Here is a 27,611-nt window from a genome sequence, read left to right on the forward strand (position 1 = left end):
TTAGTTCCCTGACTATTTAGTTGCATAATTAATACCTACAAATTCCTATGCTCATATGCAACAGTTCAATCAGCTGATTATTTAGTTTATATTGTAGCTCAAACTGAATGATTGTGCAACTACAATGTGAATTGTGTGTTTAGATGTGTCCATGCTCACTTCCAACTAAACAGTTAGACCATTCAGTTAAGTTTTAGTATTTGCTATAGTAGTGTTGGGATGTCTTCACAAGGAGGTAAGAAGAAGCAAATTTATAATATTCAATATAATTTTTTATTAAATTATGTTATAAGATAGGTTTTTTATGTTTTAATTTATGGTATCATTGCCAGAAGACTTTTTAAAACCAATTTACAGTTTTTTACAGAGGTAACCCTCAAATAATAGGTCATTTCTGAAGATTTGTTTTTTTTATTTGTCAATGGTAATTAAAATAATGAATTGTGAAGATAAAAATCTTTTTGATTATTCAATATATTTTTTCACTATGTTTATTAATAAGTCATGGTTTAAAAATTCACACAGTATATTACTACTAACAAATGTGTGGGGATGACACTGTAATCCTTGACACAGTTTGTAGAATTACACTTTCAAACATTTAGTAGTAAGTGGATGCACCCAGCATTTTTTCCCTAGTTTTATTTTTCTTTTTCAAATATCTAGAGCATGCACATATGCCACCTTTTCAAAATCCATGATGAGACCAAGTTAAAATATGTGATAGTTTAGTTATATATGCACAAGTGGTCAGCTGTCTGTTTGGTTGTGTAAGAAGCCGAGGTGGTTGCACGATCCACCATTTTTCTGGCATCGGACCTGTGAAGTTCACTCACAGCATCTCTGGATGACTTTGGTTTAGTTTAACAGGAAGATCATCAAGATCTTCCAATAGTCTAGGATTCCTGACACAAGTTAAGATAATTATAATATGTGTCCTAACTCGTGAGTATAGTAAACCAATGTTGAGTAGGAAGGCTTTATCTAGGTGTTGAGTGGGGAGGGGAAGTGGACTCATTGATAGGAGAGTCCAATTTCCGAATAAGGCGAGACTTAGGCAAGTTAACTATAAATAACAGTTTAATAAGCTAAATGAAACAATGAATACATAATAACATCTACACTAAGTCTACACATAGGCATAAACAACATTTTGTCTGATAATCCGTTTATGGACTAAAATATATTGACTATATACTACTTACTTATCTCTAATTTGCCCAAGAGAGAGTTTACAATGCTCTAAGTATAATATCTGTGGGAGATAATACCTGGGCCCTTAGTCTCGAGTTTTTCGTGTTGTACTCGAATTGATGTCAATTGAACTCGCTCATGTTACTATGACTCACATAATTGGTAGTCTCGAGTTAGACCCATCAAGCAAACTCTAAAGGCAAGCAGAAATCTGTCATACTCACTTGGTTATGTATGTTGTTAAGCATGATAGGATTATTTACAATGCATCTGGGTTTGCGACTATAATGATTCAACCAATTAACTTAACTGTAACAAGTTGTAAACAAATCAACATGAATTTACACGTGTTACAGGTAGTTTTGTCTTATAGCAATATAGTATGCAGAAAAAAAATGGAAACCTCCAATGTTTTATTTTTAAAAAATAAGTGAAGAACAAAAAGAAATATTAGTAACATATATAGAAAATAATAAGATAATGAACAATGAAAAATTTGACAACAAATTTAAAAGAATAAGATAATTCGATTTGTGGAGAGAATTAGTTGAAAAATTAAATATGTGTTGAAGCTAAAAAATGTGTGTTGTGGAATGGAAAAAAGTAAGTATTTTAATTTAATTCTTTCTTCATGTAGTTTTCTTCCTTGATCTATTTCTTAAATTGTTCAATGAACTTAACAGTTCTGATTAATAAATAATCTTAATATAGTGTCTGTGCTCTTAATAATTTATACATACAATTTACTATCATTTTAATTCTCTTTTTCAATGAATTAGATACTTCTTTTTATTTTTGAAAAAATTTGCTGTATAATTTTATCAATTATGAATTAAATTTTTTTTATTAGTGCTGGCTTGACATGAAAAGAAATGGAAAAGAGAAGGTATCTACTTGTGGTTGAAAAATTTGTTGCCTTAAACAACGTCTTTCGGCTCTTTCTAATGGTTCAGTTGCAATCAGAATAACATATCCGTCAGCCATTTTCACTTTTGTGTAGAGATCTCACATGCTCAACTCAAAGTGAGTAGGAGCTCACAGCTCCTACTCACTTTGGTAAGATGGGAAAGCATGCGAGTTATAACTCAAGACTACCAATTTGATGTCAGTGAGATGATACCATGTGACACCTTCAACACGTTGGGAGTTGTAACACGAAAAACAAGACTAAGAGCCCCAATGTCTTTGGATCTTGTTCAGGTAGTGTATCATCCAGGAGTTTTTCTGGAGATGGGTTTCAGAAGAAAGAAGAGACAAGGCTTTGGTCCATGCTCTTTGAGGTGTGTCTGCCCAGATCCTCGGGTGAGAGTCTGTTATATGTGGTAATTTTGATCAGGTGACTTTAGGTCACTCCTATGATGTCAATCCAGATGTGTCATTGGCAGGCCAACTAGAGTTGTGAGAAATTGACAGTTTGGGGTGGAAAGTTTAATTTTTCCCTTTGTTATTCGACTCTCCTTACTGTGTAATTGTTTAGGTGATGATGTTCACACACACCAACAGTTAGTCGTTGTGGTTTATCAAATAAACTTTCCCATAGGAAAGAGAAATGTCTCCCAGATCTCACAGTTGCAGTAGTGAATGCATAATGTTGATTGGCTGATCAATCAATAGGTTGGCTAAAAATTGCTTGCCGGCACCTAACCATAGACTAGCTCATTGACATTTGTCCTCAAAATTGAGGATGTAAAACGTAGTTGTGAGGAAAAGAAAAGGAGTTAAAATACCATGATTACTCGCATATAAGACAAGGTTTTTATTCATTTTTCATTGCTTCAAAATCCTTGGTCATCCTATACGTGTGAGCAAAGGATTCTTTGTGCGTTTTTGCAATAATTTTTGTAAACTGTGTGTTTGCATTTTTTACTGGATGCTTACCTTCTGGTGTTAAAACCACAAATATTTATCTGATTCGTTTGAATAGTTCTTGTGTATCATCAGAAGCAGATGAATAGCAATAGGAAAAGCAAACCTTTTAAGTTGAATTCCAAATTGAAATTCCAAAATCACACAGGAGCCCGATATAGATTTTAAACCATTCCCACATGAAAACAGATGATTATTTGGAAATCAGAATTCGAAGAAATTCATAAGTGTAATCAACGAAGAGGCAAAAAAAGGTTCCCAATTTTACATGAACAAATTATATTGTTGATTTTACAAGATTTTTTCTTAAAAGTTTAAAGTGCCAGTCGTTTTTGCGGGACAACGTGTGCATTTATGTGCATTTAATATGTTATTTGTGATTAAACGAAATAAAATTAGAATTGTATTAATAAATCTAATTTTCTTTATTTTGATCTTTAAAGTCACACCTTGTCCTATATGCAAGATTGTCTTATTTGCGAGTAAATACAGTATTTTTAAAAATTGTATAAATATCAAATTACAAAAAGGTGATTTTAAAAATCAATGTGTTACTTAACACACAAAATAATAAATTTTACCTAACACATCATTTTAAAATCACAAAATGTTTTAAAATTTAATTTATGTTGGTGTTGGTTGATATTACTGCTCATTAATTGCAATAACATAACTCAAAAATCATCATTTTTGAGTTATTCATACTGGTGGAATGGACTTTGCATGTACAATACTTATTAAGAGATTGAGTAAAATGCCACTAGAAAGCAATATTTCAAAATTTTTTTACATGGACAAATCAAAACTTCAAATGCTTCATCTGGAAAAATCACCATTTTTCAGTTATGACATTATTGCATTTAATGAGCATTTTTTTACACTAGGGTTCAAACCAATCCCTTTACAAACATTTCATGATTGTCCTCTATGTTTCATTTTACAGTAATTATTCACAAACAATTAACATTAGTTTTAAAATTTTTACTTAAAATATTTTTATAGAAAAATGTAAAGATTAGCATGTAATTTAAAAGGTTACCTGCAACTGTCAATAAGTGTCTGCATTAATTATCAGAACATTAAATTAAAAAAACAAAATAATTATGATGATTTATCCAATTTAATTTTGAGAGAATTTAAAATAATATGCCTCTTAAATGCAAAATAATAAAAATAAGTCTTATTACATTAGTAAAAATTAAAATTAATTCACTAGATACATTTGTACAAAGTTTAAAAAAATAACATACTACATTAAACCAAACTGTAGTAGAAAAAAAAAAAAGCATTTGTAAATTAGTTACTTTACATTTCTGCTACACAAGTAGCTTTCAGTCGAGTGTAAAATAAATACAGTAGAACCTTACTAATTCAGACTAATTGGGGGAAAGCCTAGTTTGAATTAGTCTGAATTAGCAAGGTTCTTACTCAAATGCATATTATATGGATCTGAAAAGTAAACTTTATCTAAAGTCAAATTTTACTGTGCACTTTCACAATTAACAAATACAATGATATGATAAACTTTTCATATGCAATAGTAGTAGTAGCAATATTCTTGTCATTGCCAACATCTTCTAATTTTAGCTTGAAAAAAGACTCATTTTTCATGTGATTGAGTGTCATGTTAGTATGTGATTGAGGAATAGTTAGAAAAGGAATTGCAAATTCCTTTTCTAACTATTCCTCAATCACATACTAACACATTTGTCTAGGAGTAAGATAACTGTTGTTAAGAATCAACAAATTTATTATTTTAAAAAATCCACAATGCAAGATAGTAGTCTGGATTAGTGAGATTTTACCATATTTTAAAATTTATTAGATAACTTCTTAAATTTGGCTTGTGATTAGAATGTTTATGGTTTTGAATTTAAATCAATTAATGAAATCTTGTTCTTCAAACATTTTTGCTGATCTGATGATCAAATGTGTATTGCCTTCAAAAATATTTTACTGCAATAAAACAGAGCAGTAACCTGCAATATTTAGCAGCATTTTGTGTCATTTGAATTTAACTATTTAAGGTTTTTTGATATTTATATTATTTCTAAAGAAAGAAAGTAACAATTATATTTATTATGATAAATTTAATTTAAATATAATTCAGTCTTTGAAAAATCAATCTCACAGAATATTAACAAAATTAACTCACTCTTTGATCTGTTATTTCTATAACTTTTTTACGGTAACGACCACTTAACCTTGCAATACCATACTGAAAATTAAATTGATAACATTAGTCAATAAGTAAAATTGATGTTCCAATTTTTCTAAACCTAATAAATCATTTAATATTAAAATCAAATGTACAATAAAAATTTATTTACTTTTAAATTATTTATATTAAAACTTTTTAAATATATATATATTTAAAAAGTTTTATTGCTATTGAATTTTTATTGTACATTTGATTTTAATATTAAATGATTTATTAGGTTTAGATATATATATTTATTTATTTTTAATTTATTTATATATATATATAAATTGGTCTCATTGACATGAAATGTTTGAATGAAAGCAGATTTCTTACCAAAAGTGTGAATAGTCCAGTGGAATGAGCTTATATTACCAAAAAAAATCAAAATCTCAAAATGTCATATATATATATATATATTCTATAAGACAAATTTTAACACTGAATGCCTGTAAAACAAATTGCATGTGAATGAACACTTTAAGTGCCATTTGTTTAGTTTTGAACTTTATAATTATTCATTTGTTTACACTATTTAAAAATAAAATGTCTTCTTTTGTCTTCTTATCAATTTTATTTTTTATTAAACATTTTTGAAATTTCATATATTTCCATTGATAGTTATATTGTTCATATTAATGTAACTTATACAACTATATAATTTTATAACAAATTTCAACATATTTTAAGAAATGTAAAGATAGGAGTGAGTCATGCACTCTAATATCCAAAACATAATAGGCGGAATCAACTGACTCACCACCTTAGTGGAGTAATGCTGCATTTCTGCATCCAGAGGAATTTCAAAGTAAGGTAATATCTGGGAGATAAAAAGTAATCTGGTAAGTGAAAGAAAGATGGAAATGAACTCTTAGAAAAGGGTGAGCCATCTTCAATCTGAAGTGCCTTCTCACTTCTGATGTCAGATACGAAGAAACATTCTGATTGGAAAGTGAATGATTAATGAAAGTAGCCAAAAATTGAGCTTAACAGGTCTTCCTGTCTTAGCTCTCTTAAGGCCAAAACAGGAAGACCTCACAGTTGTCTCAAGCCATTCTGTCCCCCTAACTCTTCACTCCCTCTCTAGACTCAGGACTCATCTCCTGAGATACCCAGTTTCATGAGAAGCTGCCTTCATCACCAGACAGGTAAGCATTGAAGACAATTCTCCTGACCCAAATATAAATATTTTATCTTTTGAAATTTAGAGCATAAAGCTTGGGTGTGGTGCAGAGAGTGGTCAGACTATCTTATAGATTTAATCTATTGTATATTATATCATTATACCAATAGCTGAGTTTTGTACTGCCTAAATAAAGGCTGCCATTTTGTACTGGAAAGTATTGTTTGAGTACTTAGGTATATACAGAGTGAAATGCTAGTTTCACTTAGAGCCCTATATATTTCCACTTCTTTTAAGCATTAAGTCTAGATCAATGTAGTGTGCATTGTTGTCGCTTATCTTGTCTATTATTATTTTAGGTCATAATGGTTTTTGTTGACTATGCAAATGAACTTGTTAATTTTGGATTTGGTGTTCCTAATGATCAGAATATCATCTATATATTTTTTATAAAGTAAAGTGTTATCTTTGATCTTCTTGGGAGTAAGATTGTTCTAATATCCTGAGAATAAACTCTCAAGAAGGCTAGCTATAGGGCTACCCATAAGGACTCCCCCTTCAAACAATGGATGAAAGCATTGCTGAATACTATCACTAACTTTAATCTACAAATTTTTAAGTGTATGTCAAAACTTTCTTAGTGACCTTCATCCTTCATTCATATCATTTGATATTAGAATTATATATACAGTTGAATCCCATTTATACATTTTTCAAGGAAACTGAAAAAATATTGTATAAGTGGGAGAAATGTACATGTGAAACTACTTTTGAATTGTTTTCAGAGTGACTATAGTCATACATAGTATGGCATGGCTCAAATTAACACTGTACAACTGAATTTGTAAGTGTAATTCATAACAAACAAGTTTCAATTTACTATAAGTTATATACTATATAATACAGTTGAACAACAAATAAAAGAAAATGTAAAATAGCACGAAATTAAGTCCTATAATTTTAAAAAACTGAGAAAGTTTTGTTTGTTTCTTGTTTTTTCAATGGTGTCCTCTTATACTGTTTCCTTCTGGCAAAACTCTACTCACAAAAGAATGAAGAATTATTCTAAAAATTAGCTCACACTGACAGCAAATAGTGAAAACAAATAAAACCAGAAAGCAATTTTTATTCATGTAGCTAAATTGGTTCACATTATAAAAATGTGAAAACTGAAAATTTTCACTGGACTGGCACAGTGATTTGCTAAAAAGGAAAATTGCCAGAACAGTATCACAAGTTTCATATTTACTTTGCTTTTTGCATTTTGCTTTGTCAGTGTGGACTAAGCCGAGTTTAAATTTCCCTTAAAATTTTTCCATTTTAAAGTGAATAATACATCAGAAAAAATATGTTATAGATATCAAAAAATGTCACATAAATGAAAAACGTATAACTGAAGTGTTTTATAATGGAGAAGGTACTGTTCAGAAACTATTTAAGACACAATTTCAAAAAAAAATGTACAACTGAAAAACATATAAACAGGGTTTGACTCTGTAGTAAAAAATCCAAGCATGAAAATGATTTAATTTTAAAATTTAATTTAAATATATTATTATGACATGTTATTACATACCTGAAGAAAATAAGAAAATAAAAATACTGCAAATGACAGAAGGCAATAAGGTCCTATTAACCACCATAAATAAATGACTGATCCAATAATAATAAATGGTCCTCCAATTAATAATGGCAAATTATATACCATTAAAAATATCTTTTGACAGTCATTTGCAAAATTATTGACATACTGAAAACAAAATAAAGTTGTTATAATAACTAAAAAGTATTAAAACATTTTTTTATTCATAAGGACAATTAAAATTATAAAATCTGAAATTATTATTTTAAAATACCATTATTACTGCAATAAAAAGTAATTTTTTAAAATCACTATTGTGGCAGAAAAACTAATATGGATAATATTGTGGCAGAAAAACTAATATGATAAAATATAGATATTTCATTATATTATTATATAAAAAAGATATTTGAATATAAGATTAAGATTTTAATTTTATCTTCAAATATTATATTTTACATTTTAATTTATATTAATAATTGCATCATTCACAAAAAAATTAGTGAAATCATCTTAATATATCTGACATTTTAGTATACATTTTTAAGTTTAAATATAAAGAAGTAATTTTATATAAACTCAATAGAATAAAACATGATGTCATTCTTCAATAATTTTCTATTAAAAAAATTTTGTTTTACACCAATATAATCATTATAAAACCAAAAAAGGTTAACATTTTAAAAAAACTTTCTGTACTAACCACATTTAGTCTACAGAACTGATTTTCTCATTATAAAACAAATTTTGAATAAATTAATTTTCCTTTAAATACAATAATTGCATTATACTATTTTTTGTTCGTGAAATTTTAAATGCACAGTGCTTGATGTAAAGTTACATTTGTTTTGGTATATTATCTGCCTTTTCATTATTATTTATGATGTTTTGAATTCTGTACATTTAAAAATCAAAATGCTTGCAGCACTAGTTGCACACACTAGTTGAATTGCAATACACATGCACAATATTGGTTTATAGATGCAAATGTTTGGCAATTCAATTCATTATCTCTTGATTTTTTTTAAATTACACTATAGTGAAAAATGCAAAGTGAACTATTGTGGCAGAAAAACTAATCATGAAGGCAATATGAAGGATAACTGTAATAAATTTTTATTGAAACCTGAATACCAGAGCTTGAAAGTCTGTATAATAAATTTAAGATAATAAAGTAATTATTTTTGGCCAAATATAATCATTCTGTTATATCATATTTAGTTTGTACAAGAATAAACTTTTTATTTAAACAAATAATCCAAAATTTTAATATCAACTTTTCATTTGCTTAAAAATTAATTATTTCTTAAATAAATGAAAAGGAAAGAAAGATGACCAGGAAGCACATGGAAGATTGAGACAATACAGAAAAATAATTTCAATTATAAATATTTTAAAATAAATTTTAATTCTAATTATTTATAATAAATATCAAAGTAATAATAATAATAATAATAATCAATAACAAATGATAAGTTTTTAAACTTACTTCTCCTATAGACTTTGCTGTAACAACTTGCAACAAGATTAATTTTCTATATAACAAGGACATGATTCCAGTATTAATCCTCACAGATGTTCGTATATTAACAGCCCACATCAGAGAAAAGCAAAAGACACGAAATATCTCACAAACTATAAGACTTGCAGTCCACGTTATTCCTTTAATATGATCCACCTCAGGTGACTGAATGTATTCTAACAGCCATCTCATGAATAATGTCTATAAAATAAAATAAAACCATAAACTTTTAAATTTTATTGTGGATAATTTTATAAAATGTAAAAATTATATATTATATTTAAATAAAATAATACCGGTCCTATTAATCCAAGCAGACAACAAGCCAGATATATTAAACAAGAAACAATAAGACGAGTTCTAATAAATTTTAAAACAAGGCTCAAAAGAAAATTCTTCTTTAAATCATCTTTATTCATTTCTTGATCCAAAATAGTATAAAGCCTGAAAAATATTCTTATTAATTCATTTAATCAAAAATTATATATTTTATATAAATACTGTTAATGAAATATCAACAATTGCCTAAAAAATCAGGCTATAAATTGGCTAATTAAATGATTGATATAAAGTAATTTGTTACTAGAGGTAGACGTTAGGTACAATGGAATTTCAGGACTGAGTATATATCTTAACCAAGCAGACCAAGACAAGTTCAACAATACCCTACTTTTGGACCGGAGATAAAAAATAACAAAGTTATCATATTTACAATTTCTTGCCTTTCACAATGCATTCTATGCCATTTTAGAGTTTTCCACTAGGTGGCGTTTGACTGTTTGTGCTCCTGACGGACTCCTCCCGGAGAGGAGCAGCCGGCAGGCCACCCAGTGTTTAACATCACTAGTTATTGATTCGTGGTAGTTCTTGAACGAAAGAAGAAAAAGGAAACATACACTGAACTACGAGCAGCACCACTTAGTGGAAAACTCTAAAATGGAGAAGAATGCATTGTGAAAAGCAAGAAATCGTAAATATAATAACTTTCTTATTTTTTGTCTCCGATCCAAAAGTAGGGTATCGTTGAACTCGTCTCAATCCCGAGTTAAGATATATATTCAAAGTCCCAAAATTCTATAGGGAGTAATCTATACAACTTCTGGCACTACATTTAAATTCATGTGCATTTCAAATGAAGTTTTAAAAAATTTTCAGGTTTTGAATCCTTAATAAACTATTTTTAAGAACTAAATTGCAGTTGTTCTCAGCACAAGTAAGTAATAAAGTATTCAAACTAATGCCTATATTATATTTATTATAAGAATAGTTTGTTGCAATATATTCTATGTTATTATTCATTATGTTCATCTAGTTGTAGACTTTGACAACACTTCTGAAAAGGACCTAAGAGTAACTATTCTTGATTTCTAAACATGTCAGTTTGAGTATGTGTTATTACTAAATTTTATCATCAGTTCAGATAATTTTAATTATAAGAATATAGTGAACAATATATACATTTTCTCAAATAATGAAATTGATTATGTTTGCTACAGAAATAATGAAATTATTATAATGTTTATACAGAAATACAGAAATAATGAAATTATTATAATGTATGCTACAGAAAAATTTCACTAAATTCAAATATCTCATAGAATATCATTTCTAACTTGCAGAAATGACAATGCAACATTTATTGGAACAAAGCCAAGATTGTTAAGAAGCTAGAGTGGTGGAGATGCTGCAAATTCATAAGCAAACTGTTATGATTGGATGCATTAATAAGAAAGATACTGATGTGTAGATATTTGTAAATGGATCTCGTTGCATATTATCTGTATCTAAAATATTCAATGCACTTTTTGGTTAACATAATCATCTTCTAAAAATACTATGTTCCATCTAGTTGTCAAGGGCATTTAATTTAATTATGCATAATTATCGTAGAAAGTTATTGTTGTTTGCTTTTTAACAGCCTGTGATGAAATTGAGAATTGCTGGGAGCAGTGTTATCCCATGGTAGACTTTCTGAATGTTAAAGTGCTATAATTAAAGTCTAAATATCCTGCTTATGCCATATTAGCTTTGTAAAGATTTATCCCTCCAACTGCCATATATCTACGGACTATAATTTGGCAACTTACTAATAAATTTGGCCCTATTTATTAAATTTAATATAACTTACTAATAAATTTAATTATTATAATTTAATTAAATAATTTTAGACTAAACTGGAAGAAACATATGGCAGGATATATGGCAGTTGGAGGGATATCGGGTTTGTTGTGGATGTTTATATTTGTAAAGACATGAAATTATAATAGAAATCCTTCATACATTTAAAACATAAATTGATAATATGAGTAAGTTTATTTGTATTTAAACTATCTTTAGTTTGTTTAACAACTCTGTCTCATCAAAAACAATTGAATTTAAAAAAAATTTAAAAATTTAAAAAAAAAAGTGTAAGATTTTCATTGAATAATCTGTTTGGTAATACTGTAAATATAACTAATGCAACAAAGAGCTTTTAAAAAACTTTGATTTAAAATTAGCTAATTTTTTAATATATATTAAAAATATTTTATCTGATAAAAAAATTCAAAGAAAATAGATTTGGAATATTGTTTCTTTCTTTTACTAATATGATTATTATTATTTCATATATTTAAACATGTATTTTAATTTTAGTTAAAATGAAATTACCTTGCACCATTCACTCTAGTTCCATCATAAGGTGAACACTGATACATATCTTTTTCATCAACTCCCTTACGAAACACTCGCCAAATAAGTGGTGATAACCAAGAGTAACATGTAAATCCTACACATCCAGCTTGATCAACAGGCATCATACTGCCAGGACTTTAAAAAATAAATAAATGAGATTTAAATGCAACGTTATATATTATTTCAAAATTAATTACTTAATCTTGTAAACTAAGTACATTTATCAATTAACAGGACTTATTCCTGTTAATTGATAAATGTACTTAGTTTACAAAGATAAATTTAAGCTATAATTAAGGACACAAAGGCATAATAATTTAATTACTTAATCAATTTATTCACTTTTAAGGTAAGGTATATCTGGTTCATTATAATTTAATAATCAAATAAAAAAATAGTAAAAAGGAGTTTTAGTTACAGTGAAAAGAGCTTTAAAGGGCCTTCAAGATCACACAAAAATGGCCTCTAAATAAAGGTGACCCTTTAATTATGAGACAAATTAATTTTTTTTTTCACTTAAACTTTACAAAAACTCCATTAGTTATTTTAATTGTTGTACTTTGCTATACTTTTTCTAAAATTTAAGATAATCAGATCTATTTAAGTGATTTAAAATAACAGAATTCAATATAGTTCACCATTAAAAAAGTTTTATTGTATTAATTTATGCTGTATGTTTTTTATAATAAATCTGTTAACATAAATAGAGTATTTTCTGTAGATAAAATAACAATCTAAGAATTTTCAAACAAAAAAAATTTCTATTTTAACATTACTTAAAGAACTTATACCATATTTTCATGCTCATATAAGTGAAAATTACTGTTTTTACATTTTTTAAACAAACATCCTGCTTCACTTATAAGAGCACACTCATAGCAGTAATGTATAGAGGAATCATCAACAATTTACTCTCAGTGCTCCAGTGGTAAACTACAAAACTAATATTCAAGAAAATAGTTAATAAACTGGCTCAAAAGTGCATATAGACCACTTATCAAATTACACTGGATTTTTGTTGCCATCTTGTTTCGATACTTATTTATTACGAACTATCTTCTTCAGAACAAAAGAAGCAGAATCAGTTAACAAATGAAGAAAATTAATCATCTCATCTTAGGAAAGGAAGTCAACTCCTCTTTTTCTGATTATGATTAATTTATGAAGCAGATCCTGTGAAAATAACAAAGATGAGTTCTCTCTACCAGAAATTGAATGATGTTTCAAGAATGTTTTTAAAAAAGCTTTTAATTATCTAACTCCTTTCAGGGGAAATTTTTGAATTGAAATAACATAACTTCTGGTTTGCATTAGACGTTTGCATATAGTTAATCAGGGCCTCCTACCCTTAAGCTTTCCATATCTGGTCTCGACTTTCATCTATCTAACTCTGTTCTCGAAATTAAGGAAGGACAGACAGTTGGACGACAATAAGAATTTATAGGCCTACAGTTTTTTTCAAATTTCAGCCCAAAAATACAGTATATATTCAAGACATTGACAAGTTTTGGCTTTTTATTTTTAATAAAAAGTCAAAATAAAAAACATGCTTCCAATACTACACCATATTTCTGCACTTATTAGAGCAAGCTCTTTTACTTGAGCATGGTCTTATAGATAACATGAAATCAGCACTATATTGTACAAAGCACCTAAAAACTCACTATTTTTAAAACTTTTTCATAAGAGCATGCACACATAAAAGAGGTCTTGCTCATATGTGCAGAAATACAGTATGCTCTTAATTATATAATAGTTAAATGCTCACTATCATTAACATAACTTAAACCATTCCATATTAAACTTAACCTTAAATTTCTGCACAAATAATTTGAAGTTTTTATGATACTTATGAAATCAAAACTAAAACAAATTGAAACAGTTGGTAAAAATTATTACAGAATATTTTAATTATGTATTACTTAATTTAAACAATAACAAATGATAATATATTTAATTTTTTTACATATATTTAATTTTTAATACATATATTTAATTTTTAATTAAAATGTTTTACGACTAATAAGTTATAGAATAGATTTTAATGTAATCATAAAACTTATGTTGATATGAATAAGTTTAAGATTTGTTATTAAATTATCCAAATTTATAATTTTTTTATGAAGAACTTATTCATTTAGAATCATAAGCATTTACCATCATATTTTTAGATACACAACATTAATTGTCATAAATCTCACAACATGCAAAAGAAAAGACAAAGGGGATGACCATCATTTTCCCCTTTTTCAATGATGTTAGATGACAGATGCTACTCTATCTATGCCACACAATTCTTAATAGACAATAGAGAGGAGGACTAAAGGATGACCAATCATGCTTATCACAAAATTACCTCAACTTCCTCCAGAACAAAATCATGATTGGTCAAAACTAAGAATAAAATAAAAGGGAATAATGAAAATTAGAGACTTAGTGAGGAACTGAGTGAAGGAGAAAGAAGACAAAAAGATGGGGAAAAAAGGGAGAGAAAGTGAAGGAGAACAGAAGAGAGAGAAAGTGGAGGAAAAGGAGAGAGGAAGAGAAAGCAGAAACAAGAGAGGGAAAAGAAGAAAATCAATACAGCATCCAGAAAGGAAGTCAACCCCTAGAAAGAAGACAACTCTTTTTCTGGTAAGTTGTGAGTCATGAAGTTTGAATACCCCCCCGCTAGGTACCCCGTTTACAAATAAAATAGATTAACTCCCTAAAACAGATTTTGTATGTATTATTAATTTAAACTAAGTTCAAATGTTATGTTTTGTTTTTCCATAATAAATTTTCTTTTTTACTCTTAAATTATTTTACTTGACTTTGCATTCATCTCCTGAGAGACTCATTTCTGGACTTCAAAGTGACTCTTACCCTCATGTCTTAACTGTTAATCTGCCTATTTGTTTTTCTTGTCTAAATCAGAGGTGTGTCTGACAACACACACCTTGGCAGGATCCTACCCTAAACTCCCGTAATCCAATTTTTGACAGCCCCAAGTCCCCACAATTTCATTAATAATTTAATTTTATATTTAACAAAGCAGTTTTCAAGTGCAACATTTGTCTTTTGCAAAGCAATGTCAATTAAATCTTTAGGCTGAGGTTCATCCAGATCCATGGTTGAAGCCTGTTGTAACGTATTGCATAATTTATATACATAATATAAGCCTTACGTATTCATACCTTTCTTAACATTCACATAGTTAGCTTTCAAAATTATTTAATTAATAATAAACTAATGATATTTCAAAAAAATGTTTGATTAATGTTAACTTTGTATGTGTATATACTTATTAATTATTTCAATTATATTTATAAATCAAGATATAAAAATATTTTAATATCAATTATGTATGAATAATAAGTGATTATTTAATTTAAAAAGTATTATTACCCTGTTTTCACCCTTAAAGGTAAAAGATGCCTTAAAGATACAGCATACTTCTTCAATCCCTCTCGCTTTTTATATTTTACAGTAACAGTTGTAGGTCGATATACAGTTTGAAAGGAAGATGAATTTTCATCCATAGAGCTACATTTAAAAAAATAAAGTTATTTCTTTTATTACATTTAGAGTAGTTTGTATTTCAAAAATATTTTAGATTAAAAAAAATATGAAAAATAATTTAAAATATTTTTGATGCCATTATAATTGTTTGAAACTGTTTGATTTGAAATATTTTCATTTTTCTTGTTTGTACAGGGTGAATATAATTAAACTGACATTACTTGGAATATTGTGGAGGGCAATTTGATGAATGAATTGCATTGGAGCTTGGTAAATGTCTTAATGAGATCACAAGAAAGAAGATGCATGAATAAAAAAATAGTTCAATTTTGTACCATCAAATACACACAAAATACATACAAAATGTATTTTGTATATCCACACACATAAAACACAAAATACATGTTGAGCAATAAATTTATTTTATAAATTGACATTTTCACTATGTGAGCCAATAATTATTCATGATTCAATAATTTCAACTGCTTTAAGATATTTTATGAGATAGCTGAAACATGTTGACTAATCCTTCTTTTCAGTTTGGCAAAATTTGCCACACCATCTTCATAAACTTGGCATTTCAAACAACCCCATAACCAAAAGTACGTACCAAGGGTTGAAATCTGGAGAATGGGATGGCCAAGCAGTGGAAAATTTCATGAAATCACTCTATTGTCCCCAAATGTGGTGCATAGCAATTGCTTCACCATCCATGCAATATAGGGTGGTGCTCCATCATGCACAAAAGTTACAGTGTCCAAAATGTTTTACAAAAGGCCTACAGGTAGCTGTAGGCCTTTTTTGCATAGTGCTACCAGTTATCAGTAAAAAAAAAACGATTAGATTGTTTTTATTCATGCATCTTCCCTGTGATTTCATTAAGACATTCATCAAATCCTGCCACAATCCATCCTCCAGATCACCTTCCACAACATTTCAAATATTGTCAGTTTAAATTAAACTCACTCTGTATTTAATAATAATAATGTTTACATATAATGAAATTACACCTTTCTTTATTTTACTAATATTATAGCATACAAACGTATGAATACAAAAGATACAGTAAGAACTAGTACAAATTTATACTACAATTAAGATTTTTAGAATAAATCAGAATTTACAGCATTATTAAATACATTTCTTCAAAAATGTTATAGAAAATCAGTAATTTTTGAAATTAAAAATAAAATTCTGAAAGACTATATAAAATACAAAAACACTAGCAAAATATCATTGTTTGAGAGATATAATTATTATTACAGTAGAGCATTGTTTATCCGACTCCCGATTAACCGACTTATCGGTTAACTGACCGCGTTCTAGTCGGCAAATTCAAATGTCCTCTAGTAATGTGGCGCTACAATATTTGGCTATGTCTTGGCTACTTTATTATTATTTTTGTTAAATTTCTGCATGTTTTAGCTGGCAGCACTGGCTCAACCATGAAAGGGAGGCTAGTATTTAAACCAGGACTAATACACCATACTAATAATGTATTTTTTCATACTTTTCAGTTATCCGACCAACCCCAGTCCCCAATTAAGTCAGATAACCGATGCTCTACTGTATTAAAATTTCAAAAGAGAATTCTAATTATGATTTAAATGTATAGAAAAAATTATTTAAAAATTCAAAGAAAAATTTAAAATGTTTAGAACTCTTTAGAACATTAAATATAAAAAATATTTATTTTAAAAATATGATAGCAATTAAATTACCAAGTTTTCATCTTTCTAAAAAAAAAATGGTCTTATCATTGTTTGAAAAAATGAAAAATAAAATTTTTTGGGTTTATATATGTGTATGTGATATCCTGATGTCTTATGAATTACTGATTGTGTGTATAAAATTGTTGGTTAGATTCAGGTGTAGAGGTATAAATTCTTTTTGTATCAAAAATTGTAAATATTGTCTGCACCAGGTGTTTTCCAACTGTGTGTTCATTGTAGTGCATGCTGAATGTATGTATGCTTATTTTGACACAAGACACAATTGATGCCACATACATGTTTTCTTCTTCCTGTTTGATCCAGCTTGCTTCATCTTTGTATGTAACTGAATTGGACTGAAGAGCAGACTGATAAGCTGCAAGTTGTTTTTCTGTTGGCATGCCATTGTGTGGTAGGTTTGGAATGTAGTTGTTTTATGAAAGTGCTTCATTGTTTTGTTGTTTTTGTAGCATATAGGCTTTGTATCATTTCAATTTTTGCAACTTGACTGCTAGTTTTAGTATGAGTGTGTCAATGTATTTCTATACATGCTTATTGTGTTGTTCAAGCTGTGTGTGTATTTCAATTTTTCTAACCTCTTTCATTAAGTTTGATGTTAAGTTAATTTTAGTAAGTGTGTCAGCCTGCCTAATTATTGTTTAATGTTACACACAGCAAAACCTGAATCTATCATTCCTGTATCAATTGTTTTCTCCAGTCCCAAATAAAGAGCCAAATAAATTAATGTTTCCTGTATTCTTCGTTCCTGCATAGTTCATTTTCCCTCAATGTTCGTTCTGTATTTTAACTAAAAGAAAAATATTATCCTGCATCAATCGTTCTATCCACAATAGAAGGTAGTAAATTGAGACACTGATTTTCATGTACTAATAATAAAAGTTCCCCATATTTAAAAGTTAAATCCAAAGTTAAAAATTAAAAACTAAACCAATTCCCCAAATAGCACCTCTTAATATACTGTACTTATCTAATAGGGAAATAAAATACAGTACTGTACTATAATATTGTAATCATGCTGAAGGACAGACAAATTATTATCTTTTCTTGGATAATTCCTGTAATTACAGTAGAGCATCAATTATCCGAACACCAATCAACCGAAACATTGGTTAACCAAAAGTGTTCCAGTCGGACTGTGTCAGGACGCGTGTCATGCTGAATCGAGCGTTTTTGATACTAGATTAACGTCTAAAGTATAATTTTTTTCTTTTTATATTTATCAATATATTTATTTTGTTTGTACAAAATAAAGAAATAATTTTTAAGGCTACAATAGCCACGATTATTATTATAAAAATTTTCATTAGGTTTAACATTGACAAAAATTCAATGCAAAGCGACATGCAATGGAAAAAAATTTCAACATGGGATATATTAATATACTATTATTGGGATATACTAATATACTATATTAATAATGTATTTTTCATACATAATCGGTTATCTGAAAAATCGATTTTCTGAACAACCCCAGTCCCCAATTGATTCAGATAATTGATGCTCTACTGTATTTACATAGCAATTAAATGTATTTTATTTTATTGTGCATATTGGGTGTGTTTTCTGGTAAAACCACTTAAAGCAGCTTTGTTAAAAGATAGTTAAACTATTTCCACTTTAAGTTAGCCACTGCAGCACTAGTGCAATGAGGTTAAGAGCACTAAAAACAGAAATTAAGATGACTGCCATCATAAATTATATGCATATTACATACTTAAAATGAAGACTGTGACATACAAAAATGTATTTTGAACTGATTATCTGAAAAATTAGAACAGACTTTTGCAATCTTCTATACTGACATAGACATCTTCAGATTTATTAATAATGCATTTTTACACAATATTGAATTTTTCTGATTGGCTGCCTCTGATATATCAATGCATTAGGTATTCTTACCAAAAGAAAATAGAACAAATTACAGTATTCTTAACAATTTTTTAAAATGTAGAATAAACACAAATTCTTGCACAAATGTTTTATCATTTAGTATTACAGAAAGCCACCATATAGGTGTATCGCTGGAAAATACACATTTGATACAAAATAAACAATAAAAACATCAACATGTTTCCAATTGTTTTCCTGCATCAGTTGTTTTTCCCCTCGAGTCTGGCCAAAAATGATAGATCAAGGTTTCACTGTATTTGCTTCTAATCTTCTGTCAGGCAGGCATGTTTGTGTGTTTTGATTGTGTCTGTCTGTGAATATAATCTAAGACCATGGTATGTAGGTATGGTGACTACACCAGACTAAAATTAATGTATGTCTGAAAGTGTTGATTCTGGTTGATTTTGATTATATGTGTGTATTTAGGTACTTTTCCCCACTTGTTTTGATGTGTGTATTTTGGTTATTCATGGTCTCTGTATGTTTAAAAAAAAAAACAAAATGAATTCAGCCACTGATCTGATAACAACACAAGACAAATTTTTATTTAATTCCACACATATTCACCACAATAATACTTACAACAAAAAAAAATGCAGTAATTTCAAAGAACGTGTAAACCATTGCTACAGCTCTATCTCAAACAGTTCCCACATTCTATTTGAACATTGGGTTTACCACATCCAACCTGCAATTCAACATCCCTTAGTGTCTACATCCACCCGGCTAGGACTTTACAAAAATATCTTCAATTAGCAGAAAAACATTTCCCCTTTCACAAAACCCAATGATCCAATTCACAACATTGTTTGATTCCTATCTTCTCAAAACATAAAAAAAAAAGACTTTCTATTTTGACATTCCAAAATCCAAAATGTTTGTTCTATCAAACTTCTCTTTTCAAAACTGTGTAGTAGTGTCTGATTTTTTTATGTAATCTGATATTTGTGTGTGTTCTTGTTTAACTTCTTGTTTAATGTGTTAAAACATTGTTTGTGGAATAAAGATGCAGTGCATAATAGCTCTTTTCTGATTAACAACTGTTTGCTCTGTAACAATGAGATGTAGGCATTTTTTATGTACTGGTTACTGTCACTCCCCTATCCATGTAATGTTTCAGAATTACTCCCTTTGCATCCCAGAAGAGAGTGAGCATGTGGCAGGGTCACCACATACTGAAGTTATGCCACTTTAAAACTTTCTGCACCACTCGTACACTTGCTGTAAGGACAAACAGGAATCACTGTACTGCGCTGTCATCCTGCAGTGAATTTCAATCAGTCTGACACCGTCTCTACACAAAAAATGCATCACAGATTGCTGCTCTACAGCAGTGCATACTGATAGTGGGGCAGCCGTCTTGTTACTGATAGTGCTGACATCCTATGTGTTGTAGCATCATTCTGCAACCTGTTGGTCATTTTGTGAACCTCAAGGAATACTTTTGCCACTTACCAAATCAATCATACTATTTTTCAGAATTTTATTGCACTTTTAAGGTTTTCATTTGATACACCGTAAATTAACACAGTAAAAGCTCAATATAACAGACCATCATGGGACTGATGAAATTGGTTTGTTATAACAAAAGTCTGTTTTATTGTGATTACTTATTATTATGGTCTTGTCTGTTATTTTGTAAATTCCATTACTATACAGTAGAATCACACTAGAATGGATCTCAATAATGGACATAGAGAAAATATCTGCAGTTTGTGGATGTGATGTTTTCTTGGGTCCAGATGCCAAATTAATGTATTTTTACCTTGTTTCAATAGATCTGCTACCACTAATATGAGGGGATTCTACTATAGAATGAAAATGAAACCAAAACTGAACAAAACTAGTCTATCAGAAAACAAAACAAAAACTAGAGGCAATGTGAAAATCTACATTGAAAAAATTATTAAAAATGAATTTTATATTATTTTATATCATTTTTGTATTTATTTTTTGCAAATAAAGTAAATAAAATGATGACTATGACAAAATAATTGAAACCATGATTGCAAGAAATAAAACAGCAACTAAAAAGTTTGTAATAACAGAAGGACAGTGGTCTGTGGAACCTGAAAAATACAGTAGACCCCCCCTATAACACGGTAGATAAGTTCCGTGTTATAGGGGGTCTACTGTAATCCATAATGGAGTCTGTTATGGCAAATGAGGTTTTCTATAATTTTCCTGTACTTTTGGCTGATTGACATCAGCTGTCATAAGGTCATAATAACATGAAGTCCATTATATTGAGGTCAACATCAAGCTTTTACTGTATAAACATGTGTAAGGTTGAGACTTCCAACCAATGCAAGTCAGATCACAGAGATGTGGGTGATCATGTTTGTGGGACTTTTATGGGCAATGAGACAAAGTACTGACATAACCTGTTTATTTACAAATGTAACAGTAGCTTATAGAATATTCCAGAAGTTCTTCCTCAACAACAAGACTATAAAAGGAAAGTCCAGGAAAATCTTGTTGGTTGTAGTTGAGAAAGTTCTAGATTGATGATTCCATCATAGATAGAAAGCTGGCTCTGGGATGATCAGTCAATGCAGTTGGTTTGAACAATCAATGAATTTCAGACAATAGGACAGTTTGCAATCTGGTCAACAACATTGTGGCAAGAGCACAAGAGAAACAGATGGATTCTCATGAAGAAAACTTGGAAAGAAAGTTCACTTGTGTCCTTGAAACATGGATATTTATAAAGTTTGTCTCCAAATTAAATAATTTGATTAGTCCAGATTTACTTTCATCACTTTCTGATTGGTGTTTTCTTTGTATCTAGGTGAAATAAAACCAGTTCAGGCTGCAAGAGAAATTGATTGTTGACATACAATTTGACACCAAGTCTACTCCAACCAAGCAATGTTTAATGACCCTTAAACTTCTAATCAAATTTTAAGACATTATATTTTCATATTCTGACAATTAGGAATTTCAACTATCTTCCCGCAATATTCTCCTTTCATTAATTAAAGTTATTTTATCAAAAGAAAAAAATTATTCCATTTTCCTGTTTCATTGTTATTTCACCATGTTGCAATCACTAGAGCCAAGGTTCACCTTTTCGGTCAGACACCTGCAACTTTCATTGTACATTCATGTCATTCTTGGAACCTCACACATGTAAATCAACTAACAGCTAAATAAAAAAATTAATCAGGTATGATTTTTTGAAGACATTATGCTATTAATGTTATTTATAGATGACAAGACTTAAAAACAATCTTTAATTCAATAAAATTGTATTTAAATATTGGATACTTTTCTACACAGTTTACAATAGTTTTCTTTTTGTAAGAAAATAAATAGATTTTTGTTTTACATGACTGAAAGATGTATCTTGTAGTTACTTCGAAGCTTAGTTTTATTTGGAAGGTGTGGATAATAGAGGTGATATTTTAATAAATTTAATATCAAACAATAAAAAAAAAAAAGAGAATCATAAAAAATTTTTTACACAATTTATATCAAAAAACTAATATTATTAAGAAATAAAAATATATATATACAGCTTTACATTCTCATGATTAATTACAGCTTAATTTTCTATCAGATTATACATCCACAAGAGCCGAATTATCGGGCTAGAGTTGGCTATAATAAATAAATACTTAATAAGACAATTTGGCACTAGAGCTTGGCGTTAGGTGCCATCTCTTACTAAACTTAATAATTATAATTAAATTAAATAAATAATTTTAATAATTTGGAACTGGAGGAAAAGAAATCGGCCCGAAGCGGGACTCGAACCCGCAACTTCTGCTATCCGTGCAGACACGTTACCAGTTACGCTACGTCCAGTTCCAAATTATTAAAATTATTAATTTAATTTAATTATAATTATTAAGTTTAGTAAGAGATGGCGCCTAACGCCAAGCTCTAGTGCCAAATTGTCTTATTAAGTATTTATTTATTATAGCCAACTCTAGCCCGATAATTCGGCTCTTGTGGATGTATAGCTTTGTAACAGGTTAGTCGTTATTTATTTATATCTATCAGATTAATCTAATTCCATAAGAAAGTTGGATATATTTGTTATCCATTTTGTAAAAATAATGAGGTTAATATATACACACACTAATATAAGATTAATATAAACATAACACACTAAATATATAATAAAACAATTATATGAGGGCAGTTTTTTTCAACCTCTGATGGTCCATAAAACAAAGACAAGTGTAAATAACAAAATGAATTTATTACCAAAAGTTAGGTACAAACATGGTTACTTTTCGACATAATCACCATGAAGAGTGAGGCATTTGTCTATCTGTGGACAAGCTTTTCCATCCCCTCTTCATAGAATGTTGCTGCCAGTGAATTGAGATAGCCTTAACAATGTTGTTTTAAAGATCATCATTAGTCTCAAACCTCTGCCCTCCTAGCCACATCTTCAGTTCAGGAAAGAGGTGGAAGTCTTCACCACCTTTAAACACCCAGCATATAGCCCCAACTTAGCACCAAGCAACTTCCACCTCTTTCTTGAATTGAAAATGTGGCTAGGAGGGCAGAGGTTTGAGACTAATGATGATCTTCACAACAATGTTAAGACCCATCTCAAGTCACTGGAGGCAACATTCTATGAAAAGGGGATTGCAAAGCTCATCCACAGATAGACAAATGCTTCAATCTTCACGGCGATTATGTCGAAAAGTAACCATGTTTGTACCTAACTTTTGGTAATAAATTCATTTCGTTATTTACACTTGTCTTTTCTTTATGAACCATCAGAGGTTGGAAAAAAATAGCCTATGTATAATGAAATAAAACCCTTCAAAGAATGCTTGTAAATTATTTAGGAAAAATGTTAATTTCAATTTATTATATATAAAATAATTAAAAATATCACACCTTTCCTCTATTATTTTATTTTGATCACCATGTTTATCTGTTAAATTAGCTAAATGATGTAATTCTTCTTTCTTTCTATTCTCTTTTTCCATATTTTCTGTATTTGAAGACATCTTTTACTATCTATAATATAAAAATAAATATTCATTTTTAAATAAGTGAATAAAAGAAAAAATAAGAATGTAACTAAATTTCTTAATTTTAAAATTACAAATGAGAAACAACTCAATAAAGTATCACAAGTTTTAGATAATTTATTATTGCTACAAAAAATTTTTTTTACTTATCTCTTTACTAGTTATGGACTCCATACTTTATCAACAAGACAAATGTAATACTACATAAATCATAGAAGTTGCTTTAAGATTAAATGCTTTTCAAGAGCCAAATGTCTTATTTTCAGATTATCTATTTTAAAAATAGCAAATATAAAATGGATTCTAACAAAGAATACCTTTAAATTTTGAATTATTTGTTCAAAATTCTTAAAATATATATTTGGAATTTGATTTGAAATATTAAAAAAAAGCACTCGTCATTAGAATCTGTTGTATGTTTATTTTTAAAATGACAATAATTCTACATCTTATATACTTTTCTAGCAATATTTTAATTAAAACAAATGTTTTTGACTCTGTTCAGAGGTCTCCCTCAGGTTAAAACATATAAATCACAAATTAAAGAAAAACAGAAAACTGAATTCAAACAGCTTATTTCAAATTTACAACATTCAAAAATATTTGAAAACTAACAACTTACTTATTTCAAAATTTAACAAACAAATAATTTACATATTAAATGAAAACATAAATTAACACATAAAATAAAATAAATTACACATGTTATTAACCAACATTAAGTCTAGCCTATAACATTCTCTTGCCTCATTAGGTTATTGAGACTTCCAAGCTTTGGATAACATTTCCTTCTCCTTGAAATTAATGCATACATTCTTTCTAGAAGCTTGGAAAATTACTTCCATTGATTTTAAGTTGTTGACACCAAACACCATTTTTAATAATTTAGCCTGGTCCCAACATGACAAAAACATGATCATCAGCAAATTGGGCAAGCACTGTGTATAGACAATTTGTACGAACATCATATTTATGTTCCTTGAGCCTTTGGGTTAATAATCTTTTAGTGGAGCCCATGTATGTTAACTTTCTACCAAATCTGGAGTATACACGATACCAGTGTGTATATTCCACTAAATTTCAATCTACAGAATCTTTCCCATTAGATATTAAATATAGTTTGATTATGTCTATAAGCTATTCTAGCATTCATATGCTTTGCTAATGTTTTATATGTAGAAGTAAGTCTTACTGCTATAAACGAGGTAAAACCACTGAACACTGCATATCATTACTAAGCTGCAATGTATTAATACTGTTCGCTATGTTTTTAGCTAACCACAATCTGATTTTTGCTGTAGCCATGAGCCTCCACTAATTTTTCAATTAATTTAGATATAACCGTACTTGTCACTTAATAAAACTGGTTTAAGGCAACAAATAAAATTGATTATTTTTCATTTATAAAAATGAACAGTTTTCAATGTGCACTTTGACAAAAATTCATTTTTTGCTCATGTCAGACATGTACAACCTTGTTGGGTAAATGAATGCATAAATGGTAAATAAATAAAAAGACTACTAAAATATACAAAGCCTGGTATAGAACATATTCAACAACATTAAGTTACAAAAGTTACAAATTTTGTTTCACTCTAATACTATAACTCTTATAAACTAACTATGAATAACTTACTAACTAGAAAGAAAAAAAAAGAAGGAATTATAGGCTAGATAAAATAAATTGTGAGGGTAGTTACCAAGGGGTTTTACCTTACACCTTTTCACATGTATGATTTGAGTGATGAAGTCCATTATCCTTTTTAATTTCTTTTTTCTTTTTTGTTTCTCAATAGGCCCTGTGTTGATACACTTCCAATGAAAATGTTTTTTTTTTTTTGTAAACTCTCTCCGTCTCTGTTCTTCACACATGAAATCTCTCTCCCAAACACGAACCACATTGTCCAAAATCCTCTCCTTGCTGTATCTGCCAGAACCAGTTTCTCTCCTTTCCCTTCTGACTACTCCCTCAGGCTACCCTCTTTCGCACATCCAGCAAAGAGAAAGAAAAAGAATGAAGGAACAGAGGACAGGAAAGGATAAAATATAAAAACTAAATAAAAAAATTTTAACTTGTGATAAGACATTGCCACAACCTAACTGAAATTTAATTTTAAAATTTAGAGATTAGAAAATGTCAAATATTATATTTTAATTTTTCAATATACATTCTGTTATTAGTTAATAAATAATAATAGAAAAAAACAACATACTACTACTTAACCTTGAAAAATCTAAATATAAATGCAAATTAAAATTTATAAACTGTGAAAGAAAAGAAAACTAAGTTAGCTCTGCTATTAAATATATGGACTAATAAATGCTTTATAAAAGTATTTTACTACTTTGATATATTTTCTAACTCAGAATTTAAATTATTATTTAATATTGTTGTATTTATTACATATAATTAATATAACCAACTTCTCGCACAATCCCTGGGAAGCATAAATCAACACACTAAAAACCTTTTTTTATATCCCAGTTCTAAAGCTATTCATACTGAGATATAAAAAAGGTTTTTAGTGTGTTGATATAATTAATAGATTCTTTTAATACACTTGTACTCTCATACTGCAATAGTTTTTATTTTTATTTCTTTTGTTTTTCAAAATATAGAGAAAAAAAATATTTATTTTTATCTTATTGGTAAAACTTCAACTGGTCCCTGCAATAAATGAGATCCAGAACAAATGTTTCCTTTGTCACCACCCTCTCAATGGCCCTGTATAGAAAATGTCTTTCTGAAGTTCAAATTCTATTATTAAATCATTTAAAAACTCCAACTGTAATCCAATAATTTTTGAATTTTTTTAAATAATATATTCTGTCAATCATTAACACATCTATTTAATTATTTAGACATACTGGTAACAATATAAAGTGAGGAGTTCAAAAAATTCCTGGAAAATGGTTATTTGTAAACATAATGATATATTTATAATTAATTGATGAAAGCATAAATTTGTTGAGACTTGTTTCATCAGGTATTTGCATCTAGAAATATAAACATCCATTATTAGATTAAAGCCAAATGATTATATCAGACTATATTAATGCTACTATTAATAATTAAATGTTAAGTAATTACTATTAATGCAACTGCATGATTTGCAGGAGTTGTGGATTTGAGTCCTGATTATGGCTAATTCTTTTCTTCTAGAACTTTCTAAATTAATAAAATATTCATTTAATTATAATTATTAAATTTATCAAGAGATGGCACCTAACACTTACCTCTAGGCCAAATTACTTCACATTTAATTATTAATGGTAGCATTAATATAGCCATATATAATTTGGGCAATCATTTGGCTTTAATTTGCA

General features: G+C 28.7%; 1 protein-coding gene across 2 annotated transcripts in view; it reads right to left on the minus strand.

Annotated features, from left to right (window-relative positions):
- Positions 1 to 27,611, minus strand: part of LOC136989034 (ATP-binding cassette sub-family C member 12-like) — a 91,409-nt gene that overhangs the window by 52,906 nt on the left and 10,892 nt on the right. For both annotated transcript variants that reach the window (XM_067287080.1, XM_067287081.1), the window contains exons 2-8: positions 24,148 to 24,270; positions 15,548 to 15,685; positions 12,137 to 12,295; positions 9,784 to 9,931; positions 9,455 to 9,688; positions 7,960 to 8,133; positions 5,216 to 5,278 (exon numbers count right to left, since the gene is read on the minus strand). In XM_067287080.1, the coding sequence (XP_067143181.1) occupies positions 5,216 to 5,278; positions 7,960 to 8,133; positions 9,455 to 9,688; positions 9,784 to 9,931; positions 12,137 to 12,295; positions 15,548 to 15,685; positions 24,148 to 24,260 (1,029 nt within the window). In that variant the 5' untranslated portion in view covers positions 24,261 to 24,270. The remainder of the gene's footprint in view (positions 1 to 5,215; positions 5,279 to 7,959; positions 8,134 to 9,454; positions 9,689 to 9,783; positions 9,932 to 12,136; positions 12,296 to 15,547; positions 15,686 to 24,147; positions 24,271 to 27,611) is intronic.

The sequence above is a fragment of the Centruroides vittatus genome, unplaced genomic scaffold, assembly GCF_030686945.1.
Source record: "Centruroides vittatus isolate TY-2023 unplaced genomic scaffold, ASM3068694v2 scaffold_435, whole genome shotgun sequence".
NCBI lineage: Eukaryota > Metazoa > Arthropoda > Arachnida > Scorpiones > Buthidae > Centruroides > Centruroides vittatus.